At 47.1% G+C, this 20,922-nt stretch overlaps 1 protein-coding gene across 1 annotated transcript in view; it reads left to right on the top strand.

Annotated features, from left to right (window-relative positions):
- The window catches only part of DGLUCY (D-glutamate cyclase), a 35,464-nt gene extending 15,481 nt beyond the window's left edge, over positions 1 to 19,983 (top strand). Inside the window, 6 exon segments of the mRNA XM_029238989.1 lie at positions 1,742 to 1,891; positions 1,894 to 1,992; positions 7,693 to 7,792; positions 11,410 to 11,558; positions 14,603 to 14,725; positions 19,910 to 19,983. Of these exon segments, the coding sequence (XP_029094822.1) occupies positions 1,742 to 1,891; positions 1,894 to 1,992; positions 7,693 to 7,792; positions 11,410 to 11,558; positions 14,603 to 14,725; positions 19,910 to 19,926 (638 nt within the window). The 3' untranslated portion in view covers positions 19,927 to 19,983.
- The last annotated feature ends 939 nt before the right edge of the window (positions 19,984 to 20,922 follow it).

A 20,922-nucleotide genomic window follows, 5' to 3' on the forward strand; every position in this document is an offset into this window, starting at 1 on the left:
CAACATCCTTTATAGTGTTTACATAGAATTCTATTTTATGAATGTTCTACCATTTTATTAATAGCTTATTATTTGACACCACAAACAATGAGGCACTGAACATCCTTATGACTACATTTGTGTACATACCCATGATCACTTTATTAGGATAAATTCCTAGAAGTGAATTGCTGGCTCCAGTGGAGTGTACAAATCTAAGGTACAAATCACCCTCCAGACAAATGTTCCTGTTTCCACTCCCACGGGCAGTACGTGAGGGGCCCTTGCCTCACAGCCTTCCTCCACCTGGACCACCCCCAGATCCATGTAGGAAAACTGATGTTCAGAGCAATCAAGTGACAAGGCCAAGGTCACACAGCTGTGATGTGCCAATGCCTGGACTTGAATGTATGTTTCCAGATGCTGAATCTGGAGCTGTTCCTCCATAACCAGAATCCACACCCTGTGTCCCTCCACGTTGTCCAGGTACCTCGAATGCAAGTTGACACCCCCCGCGTCCCTTAGGCCCCCCCTCTCATTTCAGCCGCAGCTGGGGTGGGAGTTCTAAGTCACATCCCCCCTTCTTCCACGGCACAGATACGCCCCGAGGTGGCCTGAGCATGGACGAAGGCACAATGGTATGTGATGGGAGTCCGGAGGCTGTGCAGCCTTCTGGGACTGGCTTGGCAGCCACGGTGGCATCTGTAAGATGTAGCTGGTGCCCGGCCCACCCCCCCACCCCCCACCCCCACCCCCGGGTTCACTGCAGCTGCAGTGGGCGGTTCCCAGCACATCAGCTTCCCACCTGGGCCTCGGGTCTCTCTGTTTCTCCAGGAGAGCAGGTGCGGCCCAGAAGTGCCGGGGAGTCAATGTCCCGACGGGCAGCCTTCACCCAGTAGGGGGCAGAGCTGGTGCGTACGGCTCAGTCTCCCTGTCCTCTGGCAGGACAGTCCCCAGGGGTTACTGCTTGGTTTCTTAGAGGATCTCAAGCAGGATTGAGCCGCCGTTGCCTTTGGAGTTAACCTGCTCACTCACACATCCTTTCGTGGCTTTTCACCTCCTCCCTCTTCTGACTTCTTTCCTGGGCTCCCTCTCCACTGAAATACCTGCCCCCAAGCCCTTGTCTTAGGGTCTGCTTTGGGGGAATCCCCAGCTAAGAGAGCCCTGTTTCCCTTCCTCCTTCTGTATTCCCTGTATTGGTTAGAGCTTGCTAAACTGCTCTAACAAATGACCCCCAAGAGGCTTTGCTCCAATACATACAGCAGAAATGTTGCCTCTCTCACACAACAGTCCAGGGCGGGTCCTCCAGGGTGAGTGTTCTAGCTCTGCAGGAAGGGTATCTGCTCCCTCGCGGTCACTCAGGGACCCAGCAGCTCCGCATCCCAACGTGAGACCCCCAGGGGGCGCTGGCTGTCAACAGCCCAGCTCCCAGGAAGGGAAGAGCTTGGAGTAGAGCCTGGAGGTGTACGACCAGGCCAGGGGGCGGCCACATCACCACTCCCACTCTCTTTCCACTGCTCTTCGATTGTCACATGGAGAGGACCTGGTCTCGAGGCCACACTTAACTGAAAGAGAGGCTGGTGGGCCCCTTACCCAGTGACCCTTCTCGACTGGCCCGGGAGGGGTCTGCCACACCTTCAAATCCACTTCTGAAACAAAAACAAACAAACGAACAAAAAAACAAGCTACTGTCCCCATAAGATGCTACTTGGAACACAGTTATGTGATTTTGTGATTTAATTTTGTTTTTGCCTAATTTTAGGCAGCCGGGGTCTCGGGCACCTGCTCCGTCCAGGCAAGCTGCTGCGGGTCTTCCTGTCTCCGTCCCACGCCCGCTCCATGCTCCGCACCACCGGCTTCCCCGCGCATCTCAACCACGAGCCTCCGGAAGAGACGGACGGCCCGCCGGGAGCCGCGGCTTCCTGCAGGCCTGGGAGAAGGGGGTCTCCATGGTCGTCGACCAGAGAGCCTTGAACTTGCACAAGAAGCTTGTTGACGAGGCTGTACAGCGAGGTGAGCAGTGAGAGGAGGGGAGTCCCCTTAGCCAGATGAGGCTTCATGGGCGGAGGGTGGAGGGAGTCAGCGTTTGTGGGACTTCCTCCGGGTGCCCAGGCACAGTGCTATGCACCTGACACGGGGCGTTTTCCTTAACACTCAGAACAACTCTTTGATATCAATAGCATTATCCCCATTTTATGGATGAAGAGACTGAGGTTCTGAGAGGGCCAGGTGATTTAACCGGGTGGGGATGATGAGCTGGAATTTGAAGCCGGGTCCACCAGGCCCCATGATCCCACCTGTGCACATGCTTCCCCCCGTGAGAGGCAGGGGTGACCTGCAGAGGACACTGAGCCACCCGGGACAGGCCTGGACCCCCGAGTTGAGGGTAGAATGCTCGAGAATAGGGTGGTGGAGAGACTCAGACCGCCGTGTCCCACAAAGCCCAAATGGGCAGGATGCCCCACACTTCCCAGGTTCCCGGAACACCCAGATGGGCATCAGAGCCGAGAGTGCTGACCGTGTGAGCCTGGGACGCTGCTGTCAGTGTGTCAGGACCGGCCTAGGGTGCAGGGTGAACAGCTGCTACTCATCTCTCGTCGTTCTGTGGGTGTCACTCAGGCATCAGCCGGGAGCCTACCGCGCTTCCGACTGCCTCTCTGTGTCCCTCAAAATGCATTCTTCAGAGAAGTACTTTTGTCTTCTTAGCCTCTAAAAAGGCCTTCCACCTCAGGAAGGCATATCCTAAAGCGCCTGCTACGTTAGAAGTTGTGAAAAGGCTGTGTCTGGACATACAGAACCCATTTCACACGATGAGTGTGTATTGAGTACCTAATATGTGCCAGGCGCTATTTAAGGCTCTTGGGATCCATCGGTGAACCAGACTGACAGCCATCCTGCCCTCGTGGAGTAATGGAGATGGTAAACAGCATAGGAAAATAATACAGTGCGTGTGTAGTGTGTTAGAAGGTGATACATTATGGAATAGAGTGGCCCGGGACCCAGGGAACGGGGACTGACGGGCCAGGCGTGAGGGAGGCGCGCAGGGGTGGGCTGCTCTCTTAAACAAGAGGGTCAGGGAAGACCTCCTGGACAGGGTGCCATGTGAACAAGGCTTGAAGCAGGTGCAAGAGTGAGGCCTGGACTGGCTGCGGGAAGAGTGTCCCTGGCTGTGACAATGGTCATGAGGTGGAGTGGGGGCCCGGCAGGCTTAAGACAGGACAGAAGCCAGCTGACCAACCTGGAGCAGGTAAGGAGAAGAGGAGCTGCATGGAGGACAGAGGTCACGGTTAGGTTTTAAAGGATCCCCCGGGGGCTTCCCTGGTGGCGCAGTGGTTAAGAGTCCGCCTGCCGATGCAGGGGACACAGGTTCGTGCCCCGGTCCGGGAAGATCCCACATGCCGCAGAGCGGCTGGGCCTGTGAGCCATGGCCACTGAGCCTGCGCGTCCGCAGCCTGTGCTCCGCAACGGGAGAGGCCACAACAGTGAGAGACCTGCGTACCGCAAAAAAAAAAAAAGATCCCCCGGGTAGCTGCAGGCACATGCGTAGGGCCAGGAGATGGGTCAGTTTACTGCAGGCAGGAGACGAGGCTGCTGCCCTGTGGCGAGTCCTTCTGTCCCCCAGTGATTTCAGCCACAGCTGGGGCGGAAGCTCTGAGTCACACAGACGGCCCAGGCCAGTGCTCTGTGGGGAATTCTCCAAAAACCCCTGCAAAACCACCCAGCCTGGAAGTATGGGGACTAACGCCTCCAGGGCCCCCTCAACCCGTGGAGAGTGGGAGCTGCTGCCTTGCCTCCCGTCTTTTGGAGACACACAGGTCCCGGAGGAACGGAGACCCCATTGCCTTGAAAATGCACAAACCCTCCTGTTGGCTTCTCCTTCCTGTCCTCACTGTCCCTGTTCCCTCCTGGGATCATCTCCCAAATAAACCACCTGCACCCAAGTCTTTGTCTCAGACTCTGGTTTCAGGGGACCCCAGAGAGATGAATGGTAGAGATGGAGGTTGTGAGAAGCAGCCAGATCTATGTTTCGAAGGTAGAGTCGTGACTGCTCTCATGTTCAGGGCAGGGGACTGAGAGGATGGAATTGGCATGGACTGGTTCAGAGAAGACCATGGTGGAGCAGGCCTGACCTTGCACCCTGTTGGTGAGGGTATAAAATTGGGCGGCCGCTGTGGAAAACAGTATGGCAGTTCCTCAAAAAATTAAAAATAGAAAATACCATATGATTCAGCAATTCCACTTCTGGGCGTGTACCCAAAAGAACTGAAAGCAGGGACTCAAACAGGTATTTCCACACCCGTTTGCACACCCAGCAGCACTGTTCACAGTAGGCAAAAGGTGGGAACAACCCAGGCGTCCATTAACGAATGACTGGATAAACACAGTGTGGTCTGTACATACAGTGGAATGTTAGCCTTGAAAAGGAAGGACGTTCTGACACATGCTACAACACAGATGAACCCTGAGGACATTATGCTGAGTGAAATAACCCAGTCACAGAAAGACACACCTGTATGACTCCACTTATATGAGGCAGGCAGAGTAATTAAAATCAGAGGGACAAAGGGTAGAATGGTGGTTGCTGGGGACTGGGGTCGGGGGAAGGGGGAGTAAGTGTTTAATGGGTACAGGGTTTCAGTTTGGGAAGATGTAAAAGTTCTGGGGATGGGGCTTCCCTGGTGGCCCAGTGGATGAGAGTCCGCCTGCCGATGCAGAGGACGCAGGTTCGTGCCCCGGTCCGGGAAGATCCCACATGCCGTGGAGCGGCTGGGTTCGTGAGCCATGGCCGCTGAGCCTTGCACGTCCGGAGCCTGTGTTCCACAACGGGAGAGGCCACAACAGTGAGAGACCCGTAGTTCTGGGGATGGATGGTGGGGATACTTGCACAATGATATGAATGCGCTTAATGCCAGAGAACGGTACTCTTAAAGATGGATAAGATGGTAAATTTTACGTTAGGTGTGTTTTGCCACAATTGCAATTTGAAAAAATTTATAAGGGTGCAAGTTTGAGCCTGGATAACTGAAAGTGTGGGTACCTATTAGACGTGCAAATGGGGAAGACAGCAGGCAATCAGATCCACGAGTCGAGTACAGGAGAGCCGTCTGGGCTGGAAAGAGGAACTGGAGAACAGTTGGCATATTGATGGCCTCAAAGTCAAGACACTGGATGACATCATGGAGGGAATAAGTTGAGACAGAGAGAAGGACCCAGATTGCGCCCTGGGACGCTCCACGCCCAGAGGTCAAGGGGAAGAGCAGGATCCTTCATCCAAGAAGGATCAGCACTGAGGAAGGAGGAAAACCAAGAACCGTGTTGTCACCAAGGAGAAGGAACAGCCAACTGTGCCCACTGCTTCACAGGCCTGCAGTCTCTTCCATCTGGCCACGCCCTGCTGGGTGTTTTTTGCTGCCCACTTTCCCAGAAGTCGCTCTGCCCTCCTGTTCACCTGACCGCCGGCTCCGTGCTGGACCTCAGCTCAGAACTGCGTCTTGCCCACACAGTGGCTTGGAATTTGGAATCCGCTGTATTAGATTTTGCAGAACTTTCATTACATGTGGACGAAGAAAGTAGAAGCAATTTGGCCTTTTAATGACAATGATTTCAGTTCTTTTTTTATAAGTGAAGCCTGGGAAATGTTTAAAGAAGAAAGCTCCTTCATTGATTCCCTGTCTTGAAGATAAATTGATAAATTGGTTCTTTGTAGCTTAGGTGCAGGGTTTCCTCTCGTCCCGACCTTCCTTGCCTGGGCTTCTTTCTCTCTGTGTGCCCCCCTTGGGGATATGCTATGTTCCCCAATCTGTGTGGCTCCCTGCTGCCCCGTCTTACTAGTATCCTGTATCCTCAATACAATTTCAAAGAAATAAAGAGCCAGGCTTTACACAGCACCTGCTTTGTGTCAGGCCCCCAGCTTGGTGCTTGGCAAACATCACACCATTGCATCCACAGCAATCCTGGGAGAGGGCCTGATTACCCCCATTCTGCAGAGGGTGAAGCCAAAGCTCAGAGGAGTCCCATGGCTTGCCCAAGGTCACACAGCCAGGAATTGTTGTTTGGTTCTATTCAACCCCCTTGCGGGGCCAACAGCCTGCCCCTCACAGTACACAGAGGGGCTGGGTCTTTCGACCTGTCGTGACTGCCCCCCATTCCCTGGGGTGTCACGTCACACATAGATTGTGCCTCATGAGTATCCCTTGATGGACAACTGCCCTCCACTTGTCTTTCCCCCTAGGCGGGGTGTGGAACTGGAGAAGGGGGGCTGGGAGAGCCCCGGTAGGGGCACTTCAGGATCTCTGACAGTGATCTGGCTCCTTGCCCTCAGCTCGCCCCATCGACCCACTGGGGTGGCCGTGACAGCTCCCAAAGGGCTTGCGGTGACAACATGGGGAGGCTGGGGTGGGAAGCAGCTGTCTCGAGGCCATATGGTTTTAGCATAGACAAGGTGCTTATTTGGGTTGGCTTTATGTGAGGGGGTGAGGGGCTGATGATGGAGCTTATGGGGGTAACCAAAGCTCCCCCAACCGCCCCTTGATACTGCTGCTGGGCCACAGAGCAGTCCAGGAGCTCCTGCAGAACCAGCGGGACCGTGAGTACTGGGTCCACCATCCCTGTCCCAGGCCCTCTGTTAGCCGCTGGATAAGACTTCATCCTGGGCCAGCCAATATGCAAAGATTCTACCTCAAACGGCTCTGAGGGGGTTTAGTTAATGGAAACCAAATCAATTTTATTTTATTATGGGATTTGTGTGTGTGTTCCACATATTCTACAATAATATGTATTATTATTATAATTAGAAAGTGTGCTTTTTTATTTTATTTTATTTTTTTGCGGTACGCGGGCCTCTCACTGTTGTGGCCTCTCCCGTTGCGGAGCACAGGCTCCGGACGCGCAGGCTCAGCGGCCATGGCTCACGGGCCCAGCCGCTCCACGGCATGTGGGATCTTCCCGGATGGGGGCACGAACCCGTGTCCCCTGCATCGGCAGGCGGACTCTCAACCACTGCGCCACCAGGGAAGCCCGAAAGTGTGCTATTTTTAAGAGTCAAATTCACTTTGGAAATCACTTGATGCCAGTAATTAACTCAAGGCCCAGACTCTGGGATTTTTCCTCTGTTTTCTTGAACTTCCTTGAAGATAGTCAAGGGGGGTGGGGTTGGGGAGCAGATGAGAACTTAAGCTGGAAACTAGTCACGACACCAATCTACCTACTTGGCTTTGCCCAAGTTATTTAACATCTCTGAGCCTCAGTTTTCCTCCTCTGTAAAATGGGGAAATAATGGTTCTTATCACACATAGTTGTTGTGAAAATTGAGAGTCTGCATGTCACATGCTTAGCATAGAGCTGGCTCACTGTCACCAAGGGCACCTAACCATGTCCCCAGCACTCACGATGGCAGTGGGCCAGGATAGGGCTCTGGTCATATGGTACTGCGGGCATCTGTGTGCAGCATATTTGCTCACCCACAAGACTGGTGTCACTAGCCCGATTCCACTCCAATGCTGGCCAGCTCTAGGGTTTACTCAGGACTGAAAGTAAACTTCAGTATCCTCTGTGTCTAGGTCTTGGCTTACCTAGCAAAGTATTATACAAGTAGATGTCATTCAATAATGGTAACTAATGGATACTTTCCAAAGAAGCTTTTGAAAAGCCAAAATGAATTCCCCAAATGCGGCACTAGGGTTGATGGCTCCACCCTTTGCCTTTATTTTCAAGGTGTTCTGAAGAGGCAGATTCCAATATTGACTTACCAAGGCAGATCGGCGGAAGCTGCTCAGGCATTTCTATGCAGAGACAGGAACCCCAAGTCACCCAGGTATGTGTGTCCCATCCCAGTTTAAGTGGGTGACATGTAACAGCCCACGTGCTGTTAACTTTGACAACAGCATTTCTGCACACCTCAGTCCCCCAGAGAGGACAGAGCCAGGAGTCCAGTGTCCTGATGGGCCAGACTCACCAGTGAGGCTAGGGGGTTTCAAGGTGTCTGGGGCCTTTGCAGAGGATTTCTGGAAGTAGCAAGTCCCCAAGAGATGGCATGTCTTCCTGACAGAGGGAGAAGATCGGAAAATTATAAAATAAACAAAAACTAGCAGTTTCTCAAACTCGGTTACAACCCATTAAAGAGAAGTGAAATAATTTCAGTGGGGGGTGACCAGCATCTTTGGAAAATGAAATAGAAATAGAAATATCATTGTATTTCTTGTATAGAAACTGTGTGTATGTGTGTGTATTTTTTACTGTGTGCTGTGGTCAAACATTTTTGAAAAATACTTCTTAATTATATGTAGGGAAGTATTTCAGATCTTGTAACTTTTAAGAGTGTTTTGCAAACTTTTTTGACAACAATCCACAGTAATACATTTTGCATTGCAAACCAGTACACACATACACATAACTAAAACAGAAATTTCAAAACACAATATTTACTCTTGCTATGTTCAATATACCCTGATATTTTCTATTCTATCCTATCCTATCCTATCCTATCCTATCCTGTTGTATCCTGTTCTAGTCCACTTTTCAGAAAATGCCGACCTGGCCTAATAAGTTTATTTCACATAAGCAGAAACACACCATTGTAAAACAATTATACTCCAATAAAGATGTTTTTAAAAAAAATAATGTTTATTTCACAACCCCTACCAAGTATCCACTTCAAATGTTAAAACACTGCTTTAAGAGGCCTGGAGGGTGTAGCTGCCCTGCAGCTCCCAGCAGAACCTGGCACTTATAATGAGGACCCTGAGTCAACAAGGAAAAGTTTGATGGGGGATCCGACATGCTATTTAAAGCTGCCAGAACGTGTGTGGCACATATTAGAAACGTTTGTTTCTCCAAAAGGTTGGCATACAAACAAAGCTCTGGCAACTCAGGGAGAAACTAGAAAATTCTCTCGGGTGGGACCGCTGATGCCAGATAACACAGGTATTGCTCTGTTTGCTGCGTGGAGGCGGGTGAGCCAGATCTGACTGTGCGGGGAGAGGATTCCGCTGTCTTTGGAGAAGACGCATTAACTCTTCCCAAGGCGTAGGCCTCCCAGGACTGGATTACTTCCCGCTGTAGCTCAATGGACCCTTATGGCCTAAAGCAATCAATCCACCATCACAAGGTATGTAATGAGTTCCCCTGGGGGAAAAGTCCAGACCAGAGGATGTATTCATCTCAACTGGAGCTCTTGCTCTGAACTGCCTTTTCATCGCCATTGATATACGTCTAGAGGAAATTCATCGTCAAAGCTCTTTCCACTTCCTGGTTCTGCTTCTCAGAAAAAGTGATTGCCTTTTCTTGCATTGGGCATGTAGCCTCAGGACCACATTCTAACACCTACTCCATGGCCTGCCATCCAAGCACACGAGGTGCACCACCTTCTAGCACAACCAAAGGACATGGACAGGCACATAGATTTTGATTTTTAAAACATGTACAGCAGGGCTTCCCTGGTGGGGCAGTGGTTAAGAATCCGCCTGCCAATGCAGGGGACACGGGTTCAAGCCCTGGTCCGGGAGGATCCCACATGCCGCAGAGCAACTAAGCCCATGTACCACAACTACTGAGCCCGTGTGCCACAACTACTGAAGCCCGTGCGCCTAGAGCCCATGCTCCGCAACAAGAGAAGCCACCGCAGTGAGAAGCCCACTCGCCGCAACTAGAGAAAGCCCGCGTGCAGCAACGAAGACCCAACGCAGCCAAAGATAAATAAATTAATTAATTTTAAAAAAAACATGTACAGCAAAAGCATTCAGAGTGAAGTGTTCTTTTGTGATATTGTGGTAAAACATGCACAACATAAATTTTACCATTTTAACCATTTTTTAGCGTGCAGTTCAGTGGTAATAAGGTATATTCACATAGCTGTGCAACTATCACCACCAGCCATCTCTCTAAATTTTTCATCTTCCCAAATGGAGCTCTGTCCCCATTAAATAATAACTCCCCATCCCCGCCCCGTCTCCCTAGCCCCCGGCAACCACTGTCCTACTTCCTGTCTCTAAGAATTTGACTACTCTAGTATCCCATATAAGTGAAATCATACAGTGTTTGTCCTTTTGTGACAGGCTTATTTCACTTAGCAAAATACCCTCAAAGTTCACGCATGTTATAAGGTGTCAGAATTTCCCTCCTCTCTAAGGCTGAATAATATTTCCTTATATGTACAGACCACATTTTGCTTCCTTGTTCATCCATCAATGGACCGGTTGCTTCCACCTTCTACCTAATGTGAATAATGCCACTATGAACATGGTTGCATAAAGACCTCTTTGGAACCCAGCTTTCAATTCTTTTGGGTCTATTCCCAGAAGCAGAATTGTTGGATCATATGGTAATCCTATTTTAAATATTTTGAGTAACTACCGTATCGTTTTCCATAGCAGAGTTAAGATTTTAAAGAACTCCATCTTGGGGGGATTTAGAGAGATATAAAAGAGCAATTTTCATGTTCTTAAATTAGATTTTCAAAACAGTATTCCTCCTAATCATGATAGCAGCCACACCAGTAACCCTTACCGAGCCCTGAGTAGGTGTGGAGGTCTGTGCTAAGTGTCTCTTGTGCATTTTCTCACTTAAGCCTTTCGACACAGTATGAGACACGTACTGTTGTTAGGTCATCTGACAGATGCAGAAAATGAGGGCTAGAGGGTTTAAGGGACTCGCCCAAGGCCAGCAGCATCAGGACCTGGAACTGTACACAGTCTGATTCCGCAACCCACCTTCTTACCACCATCGTATCCGTGCCCTTTCTCTATCTCCTGCTGTCTAAATAAGTTTATCTTGTGTTAGAGTCATTTGTCTTCTATTTCAATTCCTTTTTAGTCTGTTTTGTGTCTGTAAAGCGAACAAGGTCCTGGGGTAGGGCAGCAGTGGGCCAGTAGCAGCCAACACTGAACCCACTGGGTGCTGGTGCCCCTCTGGTTAACGGAGACCTGGGCGGGGCACCAGCAGCATCTACCATGGTGACCCTGACCATTGGCCTTCCTGCTCTCACAGCCTCTGTCTCTAATATGCTGCTAAAGATTCTGATACTGTTTCTTTTTTTTTTTTTTTTTTTTTTTTCGTACGCGGGCCTCTCACTGTTGTGGCCTCTCCCGCTGCGGAGCACAGGCTCCGGACGCGCAGGCTCAGCGGCCATGGCTCACGGGCCCAGCCGCTCTGCGGTATGTGGGATCCTCCCGGACCGGGGCACGAACCCGTGTCCCCTGCATCGACAGGCGGACTCTCAACCACTGCGCCACCAGGGAAGCCCTGATACTGTTTCTTAAAATGATCTGAGAGACCAACGCCCAGCACAGGCTCTGGCACACAGTGGATTTTCAACCAAGTTCTGTAGGAAAGAAGGAAACGAAGACGGAAGGATCCTTCGCACAAACACAGGAAGGCATGAGCCAGCCAGGCACCTGGCTCTCCATAAGGACCCTGTGCCCTCACCCCTGGCAGGTTTGACCATCTGGTGGCGATTGAGCGTACGGGAGGGGCTGCCGAGGGCAATTACTACAACGCAAGGAAGAGGAACGCCAAGCACTTGGTGGACGCCATCAACGGTCTTTTCCCTGCAGTGCAGAAGATTCCTGGAATTTCATCAGCTGGTAAGCAAGGGGCACTGAGAATGCGACGAGAACATGTCAGCACTAAAGTCCTTTTTTATTGACTGTTGAACACATGACAGAAAGGAGTTATACGGGACCATTGTTTTCCACTTCAGAGCTGGTCTTTGTTTATTCTGGTCGGTATAGACAATAACGATGCTGACATTTAGAAATCCAGCGTTCCCACGAGCAGGAGAGGGAAAGGACGCTTAACTAAGCATATTCTATTTGTCCAACTCTAAAACATCAAAACTAATAAAAAAATAACGACAATAATAAGCTCAAGCCATGGTATATTATTTTGGTCATACAGGGTGAATGTACCATATGTATTCTGTATCACTTATGAAGTCTATTCATTTTTAAATGTATCTTGAATGTATGATCAGTGTGATATTTTGATGGCTAATAATGGGATCATTCATGTTTGTATAGAAATTTATGGTACTCAAAGAGGTTTCACAATCATTGTATTGTTTAAGCCTCTCTTAAAACCTGCAGGTAAGGCAGGTATAGTTTCCGAAGGTGAGGCCTAGGGAGGTAATTAGGAGTAGAGTCCAGACTCCCAGGGCCCTACCGACTATGCTTTTTGTGGGACCGTGTTGCCTTTATGAATTTCTGAAAGGCTTGATGTGACTGGGACGCCAGCATTCCTCCCCTGGGGTGGGAACCAGAGCATGGAGAAATGAAGGCACGTTTGTCGTGTTCCATATTTACTTTTTCTGTCCATTCAAACACTTCAGAATGTTTCCCAGGCCCATTAGTTGCCTTTGGCTTTTGGGGTTTTGATGAGACAATGAAAGCCTTCCTGGCTGAGTAGAAAATTTCCGCAAATCGCCCTGGTCTTTCCCAGAAGAGGCCTTGGGTGTGGTGCCCCCAGTGCGGCTGGCTTCATGCTTCCTGCCTCTCTGGGCTGGGGAGGCCTCCCAGGATAGAGCGGAAGGGCTTTCTGTGTCCACACGGGCCAGCAGGGTCCAAAGAAGCTGTAGAGCAAACACTCTTCCCCCACTGAATGGACCCCCGATCTGTGCTCTTCCCCCTAACGATGCCTGCAAGATCCCAGAGGAAGCAGGTGGAGCTGGCTGTGCTTTCAAGCTGCCCCCTTTTTGGACCCCTGGACCCTTCTCTTGGCCTCAGGAGCCTGAGCCCCTCCTGTGGCTCACCAGCCCCCTGCTCAACAGAGTTACCCCCCAAACCCTCCTTTCCCTCCTTTGCTCCATCAACATCCCTGTTCCTCAGTTCCACAGGCAGCTGCCTTGTCAGGGAATCACACTCAATTGAGAATCAAGACACCCATGTCCCACTCACTACCCAGGTCCTGCCCCTCTCAGAGACTCTGTAAAGTGAGGTCAAGTCCACAGACGGGACACACCTGAGGAGCGAACAAGATGAACTTCATAAAATGTTAAAGGGCAGAGACAGAAATAGACAAGATATCAGTGCTAGGTGTTGTTATTTTCTTTCATTCAATGGACTGTCATGGATCTAGAAAACTGTTCTGAGAAAAATCCTCAGGGTGAGGACCTAGGGCATCTGGTCATCCACAATCATCGCATTCTTTTGGCCGAGACCAGGTCTCTGATGCCCAAGGTGAGTCAGCTCCAGGCCTCTCTCCACCATCACGCAATGAATGCTTGCCTCTGGTGGAATTCTTCCACATATTTGTAGAAATAGACACAAAAACAGTCATACAACAATTCTGTAGGCTTGAGGGGCCCAGCCCTCTGTCCTTGGGGCACTGGGATAATCCCCTTGGTGAATGGTTATCTTGAGGCAGCTGCAACCATCTTCCAGAGGCAGATTCAGCTGACCTCTAGTCTACAGAATCCTCCAGAAACACTTGAACGCAGGACCAAATGGTGTTCCTAGGGCACCACCTCAAAGGGCACAGGCTGCAGGGCTTGTTAGAGTTTTTTTCATCTTGTTCCTAAAAGGGTGGAGTTACCTGGTAATTACTTCTAGCCAGTTCACCTCTCTTGAACACCGTTTATTTCACCAATGAATTAAATAATATCTGACAGGGCTTCCTTGGTGGCGCAGTGGTTAAGAATCCGCCTGCCAATGCAGGGGACACGGGTTCGAGCCCTGGTCCGGGAAGATCTCACATGCCGCAGAGCAACTAACCCCGTGTGCCACAACTACTGAGCCTGTGCTCTAGAGCCCACGAGCCACAACTACTGAGCCCACTTGCCACAACTACTGAAGCCCGCGTGCCTAGAGCCCGTGCTCCACAAGAGAAGCCACTGCGATGAGAAGCCCACACACCGCAACGGAGAGTAGCCCCCGCTCGCTGCAACTAGAGAAAGCCCACGCCCAGCAACGAAGACCCAACATAGCCCAAAATAAATAAATAAAATAAAATTTAAAAAAAAAGAAAATTTCTGACATTTACTTATTCTAACATATTTATTCTAGCATTTATTATGCTAGAATAATTAACAAACCTTCTTGTGCCTAGCAGATTGGCCTTTATTCTGTGGTCTCTTTCAAATGCTAACAGGCCACCCCTGGGGTGTGAATTCCTCATTATGCTGCTTCACATATTAACCAGGTGCCTATCTGGTATAGATTAAAATTAACTAAAATGACAAACATACATTTCACATACTTGAAACAGAAGGCTTTAAATTACAGAATTGACTTTAACAAACCTATACCCATTCCCTTCTGCCAATGGAATGCTGTCTGGTCACAGTAATGAGACTCAGGGCCTTGTGGCCCCTCCCTGAGCCGGAGCTACTGGCAAGGAGAGGAAGTCCTGGGTGCCACCATCTCTCGTGGACCTGGTGCCCCATCTGTGACTGGAGAATGTGACCCAACGGTGGACACGGCCACACTCTGCTGAGTTCCAAACCTGGACTCATTTTTAACTGGAGAAGTTTCTAGAATACCTGAAGAAGTCCAGCATCTCCTGGTAGTGTGAAAATGTATCCAGAGCCAACCCCTTTCCTCACCCTGAGGCACATGTGAAGGGGCTGCTCTGCCCCATAACCACGCCACATTTTGCCTGATCCTGTGCCCTGACTCAGTTCCCTTCCCTCCAGGGGTCGGTGACGGAGGCAACGAGCTTGGGATGGGCAAAGTCAAGGAGGCCGTGAAGAGGCACATACGAAACGGGGACGTCATTGCCTGTGACGTGGAGACTGACTTTGCGGTCATCATCGCTGGTGAGTCTCAGACGGCCAGCCAATCAGGCAAGGCTGCCCGGGGGAGGGACCTGGCTTGGAGCCTGTCCAGCCAGAAAGTCACCTCCTCCATGAGTGGAGTCTAGAGGGCACCAGGGTAAGAAGGGGACCTGGTTCTTAGCCTCTGGCCTCTCAGTCATTCAACAAACATTTGCTGTGGGCCAGACATTGCTCTGTGTACTGAGGCTGGAGCAGCAAGGGCCCTGCTCCACGGAGTGCCTGCTCTAGTGTTGGGAGATGGACAATGAGCCCTAACAAAGAAATATACCAGATGGTGCTAAACAGTGAGAAGAGCTACAGGTAGATGAGAGAGAGTGACAGGCAGGCCACTTTAGATCAGTGCTCTGAAGAGGGGTCATCTCTGCTTTTATCTGTACCTCCTGTGGGGTGGAAAGGAAGAGAACAATCTGGCAAACGTTTGGAGGATGCAGGAGACTTCAGCTCTCCTTTCACTTACCTCTGCCCCAGGCTTCCCTGCCCCTCCCTGCAGCTGCCCTTCCCATCAGGACCAACCTTTCCTGTGTCTGGGTCCTTCCAGGCCCCGCCCTTCCTCCCTTGACTTCGTCACAAGTTTCAGGAATTTTGACCCATACCTGAGAAAGGCCCTCTCCCTTTTCATTGTCAAAGTCAAAAACAGCCGTGGAGATAAGCAGAAATATCTGAGGGTACCAGTGCCTGGGTAAGAAAACTTGCACTGTAATTGACAAGTTGCTAGAAGCTTCGTGTGGACAAGTCTGAGAGTTAGAAGCTCCAGGGGGACCTAGTCATAGGAGGCTCCCACCTTCTGTGAGCTTTACCTTCACAGGCTCTACCAGGTCCACACTGAATATTAGAGAAAAATCCCCTCATGTTTTAGGTAGGGGAGGGGAAAGTGAGCCATTTTTGAAATACACCAGAGCGCCTGTTCTTCTGAACAAGGCCTGCCCTCGGAAGAAACTATTATACCAGAGCCTAGCCTGCTAGGGTTTTAACAGAGCCTAACTTACCTAGGGGAGAGAAATACCCAAAAGTAGATAACATGCAATAACAGATGGATAATGTAAGCAGAGAAATGGAAATTCTAATAAGGAATCAAAAAGAAATGCTAGAGATAAAATACACTTGTAACAGAATGAAGAATGCCTTTGATGGGCCCATTAGTAGATTAGACACAGCTGAGAAAATAATCTCTGACCTTGATGATATGACAATGGGAACTCCCTAGACTAAAAAGATAAGAGAAAAAAGATTGAAAGGAACAGAAAAGAATATCCCAAGAATTGTGGGATAACTACAGAGCTGTAACCTATTTGTAATAGGGATCCAGAAGGAGAAAGAGAAAAGAAATATTTGAAGCAATAATGATTGAGAATTTTCTCCCAAATTGATGTCAGACACCAAACAATAGATCCAGGAAACTCAGAGAATACTAAGCAGGATAAATGCCAAAAAAAACTACACCTAGACATATGTTCAAATTTCAGAAAATCAACAATAAAGAAAATATCTGGAAAGAAGCTGGAGGAAAAAAACTCTTTACCAATAGAGGAGCAAAGATAAGAATTATATCCAACTTCTCCTCAGAAACCATACAAGCAAGAAGAAAGTGGAGTGAAATATTTAAAGTGTTGACAGAGAAAAATCAACAACCTAGAATTATGTATCCTGGAAACTTTTCCTTTGTAAGTGAAGGAGAAATAAAGAATTTCTCAGACAAACAAAAACTGGGGGAATTTGTTGCTAGTAGACCTGTCTTGTAGGAAATGTTAAAAGAAATTCTAGGGACTTCCCTGGTGGTGCAGTGGATAAGACTCTGTGCTCCCAATGCAGGGGGCCTGGGTTCGATCCCTGGTCAGGGAACTAGATCCCACATGCATGCCGCAACTAAGAGTTTGAATGCCACAACTAAGGAGCCCGCCTGCTGCAACTAAGACCTGGTGCAACCAAATAAATAAATAAATATTTAAAACAGCAAAAAAAGAGAGATTCTACAGAGAGAAGGAAAATTATATTGGTCAGAAACTCAATCTACACAAGAAAGGAAGAGCATTGGAGAATGAATAAATGAAGGTAAAATTAAAATTTTTATTTCTCTTATTCTTAATTGATCTAATGGATAACAGTTTGTTCAAACTAATAATGGCAACAATGTGTTCAATAATATGTGCTTATGTGTATATATGGACATATATATATTATATATATATATATATATATATATATATATATATATATGAAATGAATGACAGCAATGATACAAGGGATGAGAGGGAATAATTAGGAATATTTTGTTATTATAACATGCTTGAGCTACCTGTGTAGTGCTTATTTGAAAGTGGACCTGGATTCACTGTAAACATATATTGCAAACTCTAGGGCAACCACTAAAAAAAATTTTTTTTAAAAAGAAGTATCATTGATATGCTAAGAAAGGAGAGAAAATAGCATCATATAAAGTGTTCAATTAAAACCATGAAAGTCAGAAAAAATGTGAAAGACAAAATAGGAAAAAGAAAAAGGGCAACAAATAGAAAATAGCTACAAGTATGGTAGATAGTAATCCAACCATATCAATGATCACCTTAAACGTCAATGGTCTAAATATTCCAATTAAAAGACAGAGATTGTCAGAGTGGATCAAAAAACAAACCCAAATATGGTTGTCTCAAGAAACCCACTTTAAATATAAAGAAATGTATAAATTAACAGTAAATGTTTGGAGAAAGATATACCATGTTAACACTAGTCAAAAGAAAGTAGGAGTAGCTATATAAATTTCAGACAGAGCAGACTTCAGAACAGTTCAGGAAAGTTACCAGGGTTAAAAGGGGCATTACATAATGATAAAGGGGTAAATACTCCAAGAGGACATAACAATTCTTAATGTGCATACTCCTAAAGTGTCAGGCAAACACTGATAGAACTGCAAGGAAGAATAGATGAATCCACTATTATAATTGGAGACTTTAACACCGCTCTATCAGAAATGGACAAATCCAGCAGGCAGAAAATCCATAAGGGCATAGTTGAACTCAGCAACACCATCAATCCACTGTATATAATGGACATCTTATGCCCTACTTCATCCAACAACAATAGCCTACGCATTCTTCTCAAGCTCACATGGAACATTCACCAAGATAGACTACATTCTGGACCATAAATACCACCTTAACAAATTTTAAAGACTAGAAATCATAACATGTCTGCTGTCAGATCACAATGGAATCAAACTAGACATCAGTAACAGAAAGATAGCTGGAAAAATCCCCAAATACTTGGAGATTAAACAGCACTCTTCTAAATAACACATGAGTCAAAGAAGAAATCTGAAGAGAAATTTTAAAATATTTTGAACTTGATGAAAATACAATTTATCAAAATTTGTGGGTGCAGTGAAAGCAAGGAAATTTATTATATCGAATGTGTATATTAAAATCAGTAATCTAAGTGTTCACCTTAGGAAACTAAGAAATGAAGAGAAAATTAAATCCAAAGAAGGAAATAAATAATATCAATTAAAGCAGAAATCAATGAAATTGAAAACAGGAAATCAATAGAGAAAATTAACAAAACCAAAAGCTGGTTCTTTGAAAAGATCAACAAAATTGATAAGCCTCCAGCCAGACTAACTAAGAAAAAAAGAGAGAAGACACAAGTTACTAAAAATAAATGAGGGCACATCACTACAGATGCCATGGAAATTAAAAGAATAATAAAAGAATGCCATGAACAACTCTGTGCCCATAAATTTGATTAAAAATGACATACTGGGCTTCCCTGGTGGCGCAGTGGTTGAGAATTCGCCTGCCCATGCAGGGGATATGGGTTCATGCCCTGGTCTGGGAAGATCCCACATGCCGTGGAGCAGCTGGGCCTGTGAGCCATGGCCGCTGAGCCTGCGTGTCCGGAGCCTGTGCTCCGCAATGGGAGAGGCCACAACAGTGAGAGGCCCGCGTACCGCCAAAAAAAAAAAAATGGGCAGAGGACCTGAACAGACATTTTGTTTTTCAAAAGAAGATATACAGATGGCTAACAGGCACATGAAAAGATGCTCAGCATCACTAATCATCAGGGAAATGAAAATCAAAACCACAATGAGATCGCACCTCACACCTGTCAGAGTGGCTATTATCAAAAGACAACAGACAACAAGTGTTGGCGAGGATGTGGAGAAAAGGGGACCCCGTACACTATTGGTGGGAATGTAAATTGGTGCAGCCACTATGAAAACAGTATGGAGATTCCTCAAAAACTTAAAAATAGAACTACCATACAATCCAGCAATTCCACTCCTGGGTATTTATCCAAAGAAAATTAAAACACTAATTAGAAAAGGTATATGCACCCCTCCGCCATGTTCACTGCAGCATTATTTTCAATAATCAAGTTACGGAAGCAATCTAAATGCCCATCAATAGATGAATGGATAAAGATGATGTGGTATATATATATATAAGGGAATATTACTCAGCCATAAAAAAGAATTGAATCTTTCCATTTGCACCAACACAGATGGACTTAAAGGGGATTACGCTAAGTGAAATAAGTCAGACAGAGAAGGACAAGTACTGTATGATTTCACTTATTTGGGGAATCTAAAAAACAAAACAAATGAACACACATAAATGAACAGAAACAGAGTCAGAGATACAGAGAACAAATAGGTGATTGCCAGGGGGTTGGGGAGGAAAGAAATAGCTGAGGGAGATTAAGAAATACAAACTCCCAGTTACAAAATAAATGAGTCATGGGTAGGAAATGTACAGTTTGAGGAATATAGTCAATAATTACCTAATATCTTTGTATGGTGACAGATATTAGCCAGACTTACAGGGGTGATCATTTTGAAATGTATAGAAATACAGAATCTCTATGCTGTATACCAGGAACTAACGTAGTGTTGTAGGTCAATTACACTTCAAAAACAAACAAACAAGCTGACAGAAAAAGAGATCAGATTTGTAGTTACCAGAGAAAAAGAGTGGGGGGAGGGGTAATTGGATAAAAGTGGTCAAAAGGCACAAAGTCCCAGCTATAAGATAAATAAGTACTAGGGATGTAATGTACAACATGATAAGTATAATGAACACTGCTGTATAAGTGAAGGTTGTTAAGACCGTAAATCCTAAGAGTTCTCATCACGAGGAAAACTTGTTTTCTGTTTCTTTAATTTTGTATCTATAGGAGATGATTTGAGTTGATGGATGCTCACGAAACTTGTGGTCGTCATTTCATGATGTTTGTGAGTCAAATCTCTGTGCTTTACACCTTAAACTTATACAATGCAAAAAAAAAAAAAAAAACTTATACAATGCTGTATATCAATTATATCTCAATAAAACTGAAAGAAGGAAATGTAAAACTTCTGCTCTGCAGAAGACAATGCCAAGAGAATGCGAAGGCATAGACTTGAAGAAAACATTTACAAAAGACGTTTCTGATAAGACTGTTACCCAAAATATACAAAGAACTCTTAAAACTCACTAATAATAAAGTAAACAGTCCAGTTTAAAAATGGGCAAAAGACCTGAACAGACACCTCACCAAAGAAGACGTACAGATGGCAAGTAAGGATATGAAAAGATGTTCAGGTCTCCACCCTGGGTTAACTTTTTGGCTGGGACACCCAGACAAACCCTACCCCTCAGGCGTGCCGAGCTTGCTTGCTGTCGGCACGTCTGTTATTTACTAGTCCCCTTTATCCTGGGGTCTTGGATCTCAGTGGAAGGGAGCCTCTGGAGAATCTCTTTGGAAGTCCCCAGATTTCCTTGTTTATCTGCCACCCAGAATGTAGGTTCTCTGTATAATTGAACAAATCTCAAAGGCTTGGCCAACTGCATCACTGATGCGATTTTAGCAGCAGGTGAAGTTCCCCAAAGAGAAAAGGTGATCCCAGTTGGCAGTGGGGAGAGAGGGGCTGTTATCTGGAATGAGAGTTTCAGATGAAAATCTGTGGTTTGGGGCTGAGAGAGATGGAAAGGGGCCCATCCAATTAGGATTGGGAGCTGCTGGGGCCTGAAAGCAGAGAAGTTTGTCTGCTCCTTCAGTTCAGCAAAGATAAGAAAGATCAAGGGCTCCGGAATCAGTAAGGAGATAGCAGCTCTTATCTCCAAGCTTCGCTAGCCTCACCCAGAAAGTGAGTCTCTTTGAGGATTAGAGAAAGCCTTTTCAAAGTCACCCAGGCTGGCCCTGGGCTG

The sequence above is a fragment of the Monodon monoceros genome, unplaced genomic scaffold (assembly GCF_005190385.1).
Source record: "Monodon monoceros isolate NGI ecotype Baffin Bay Population unplaced genomic scaffold, NGI_Narwhal_1 Super_Scaffold_21, whole genome shotgun sequence".
In the NCBI taxonomy this organism is placed as follows: Eukaryota; Metazoa; Chordata; class Mammalia; order Artiodactyla; family Monodontidae; genus Monodon; species Monodon monoceros.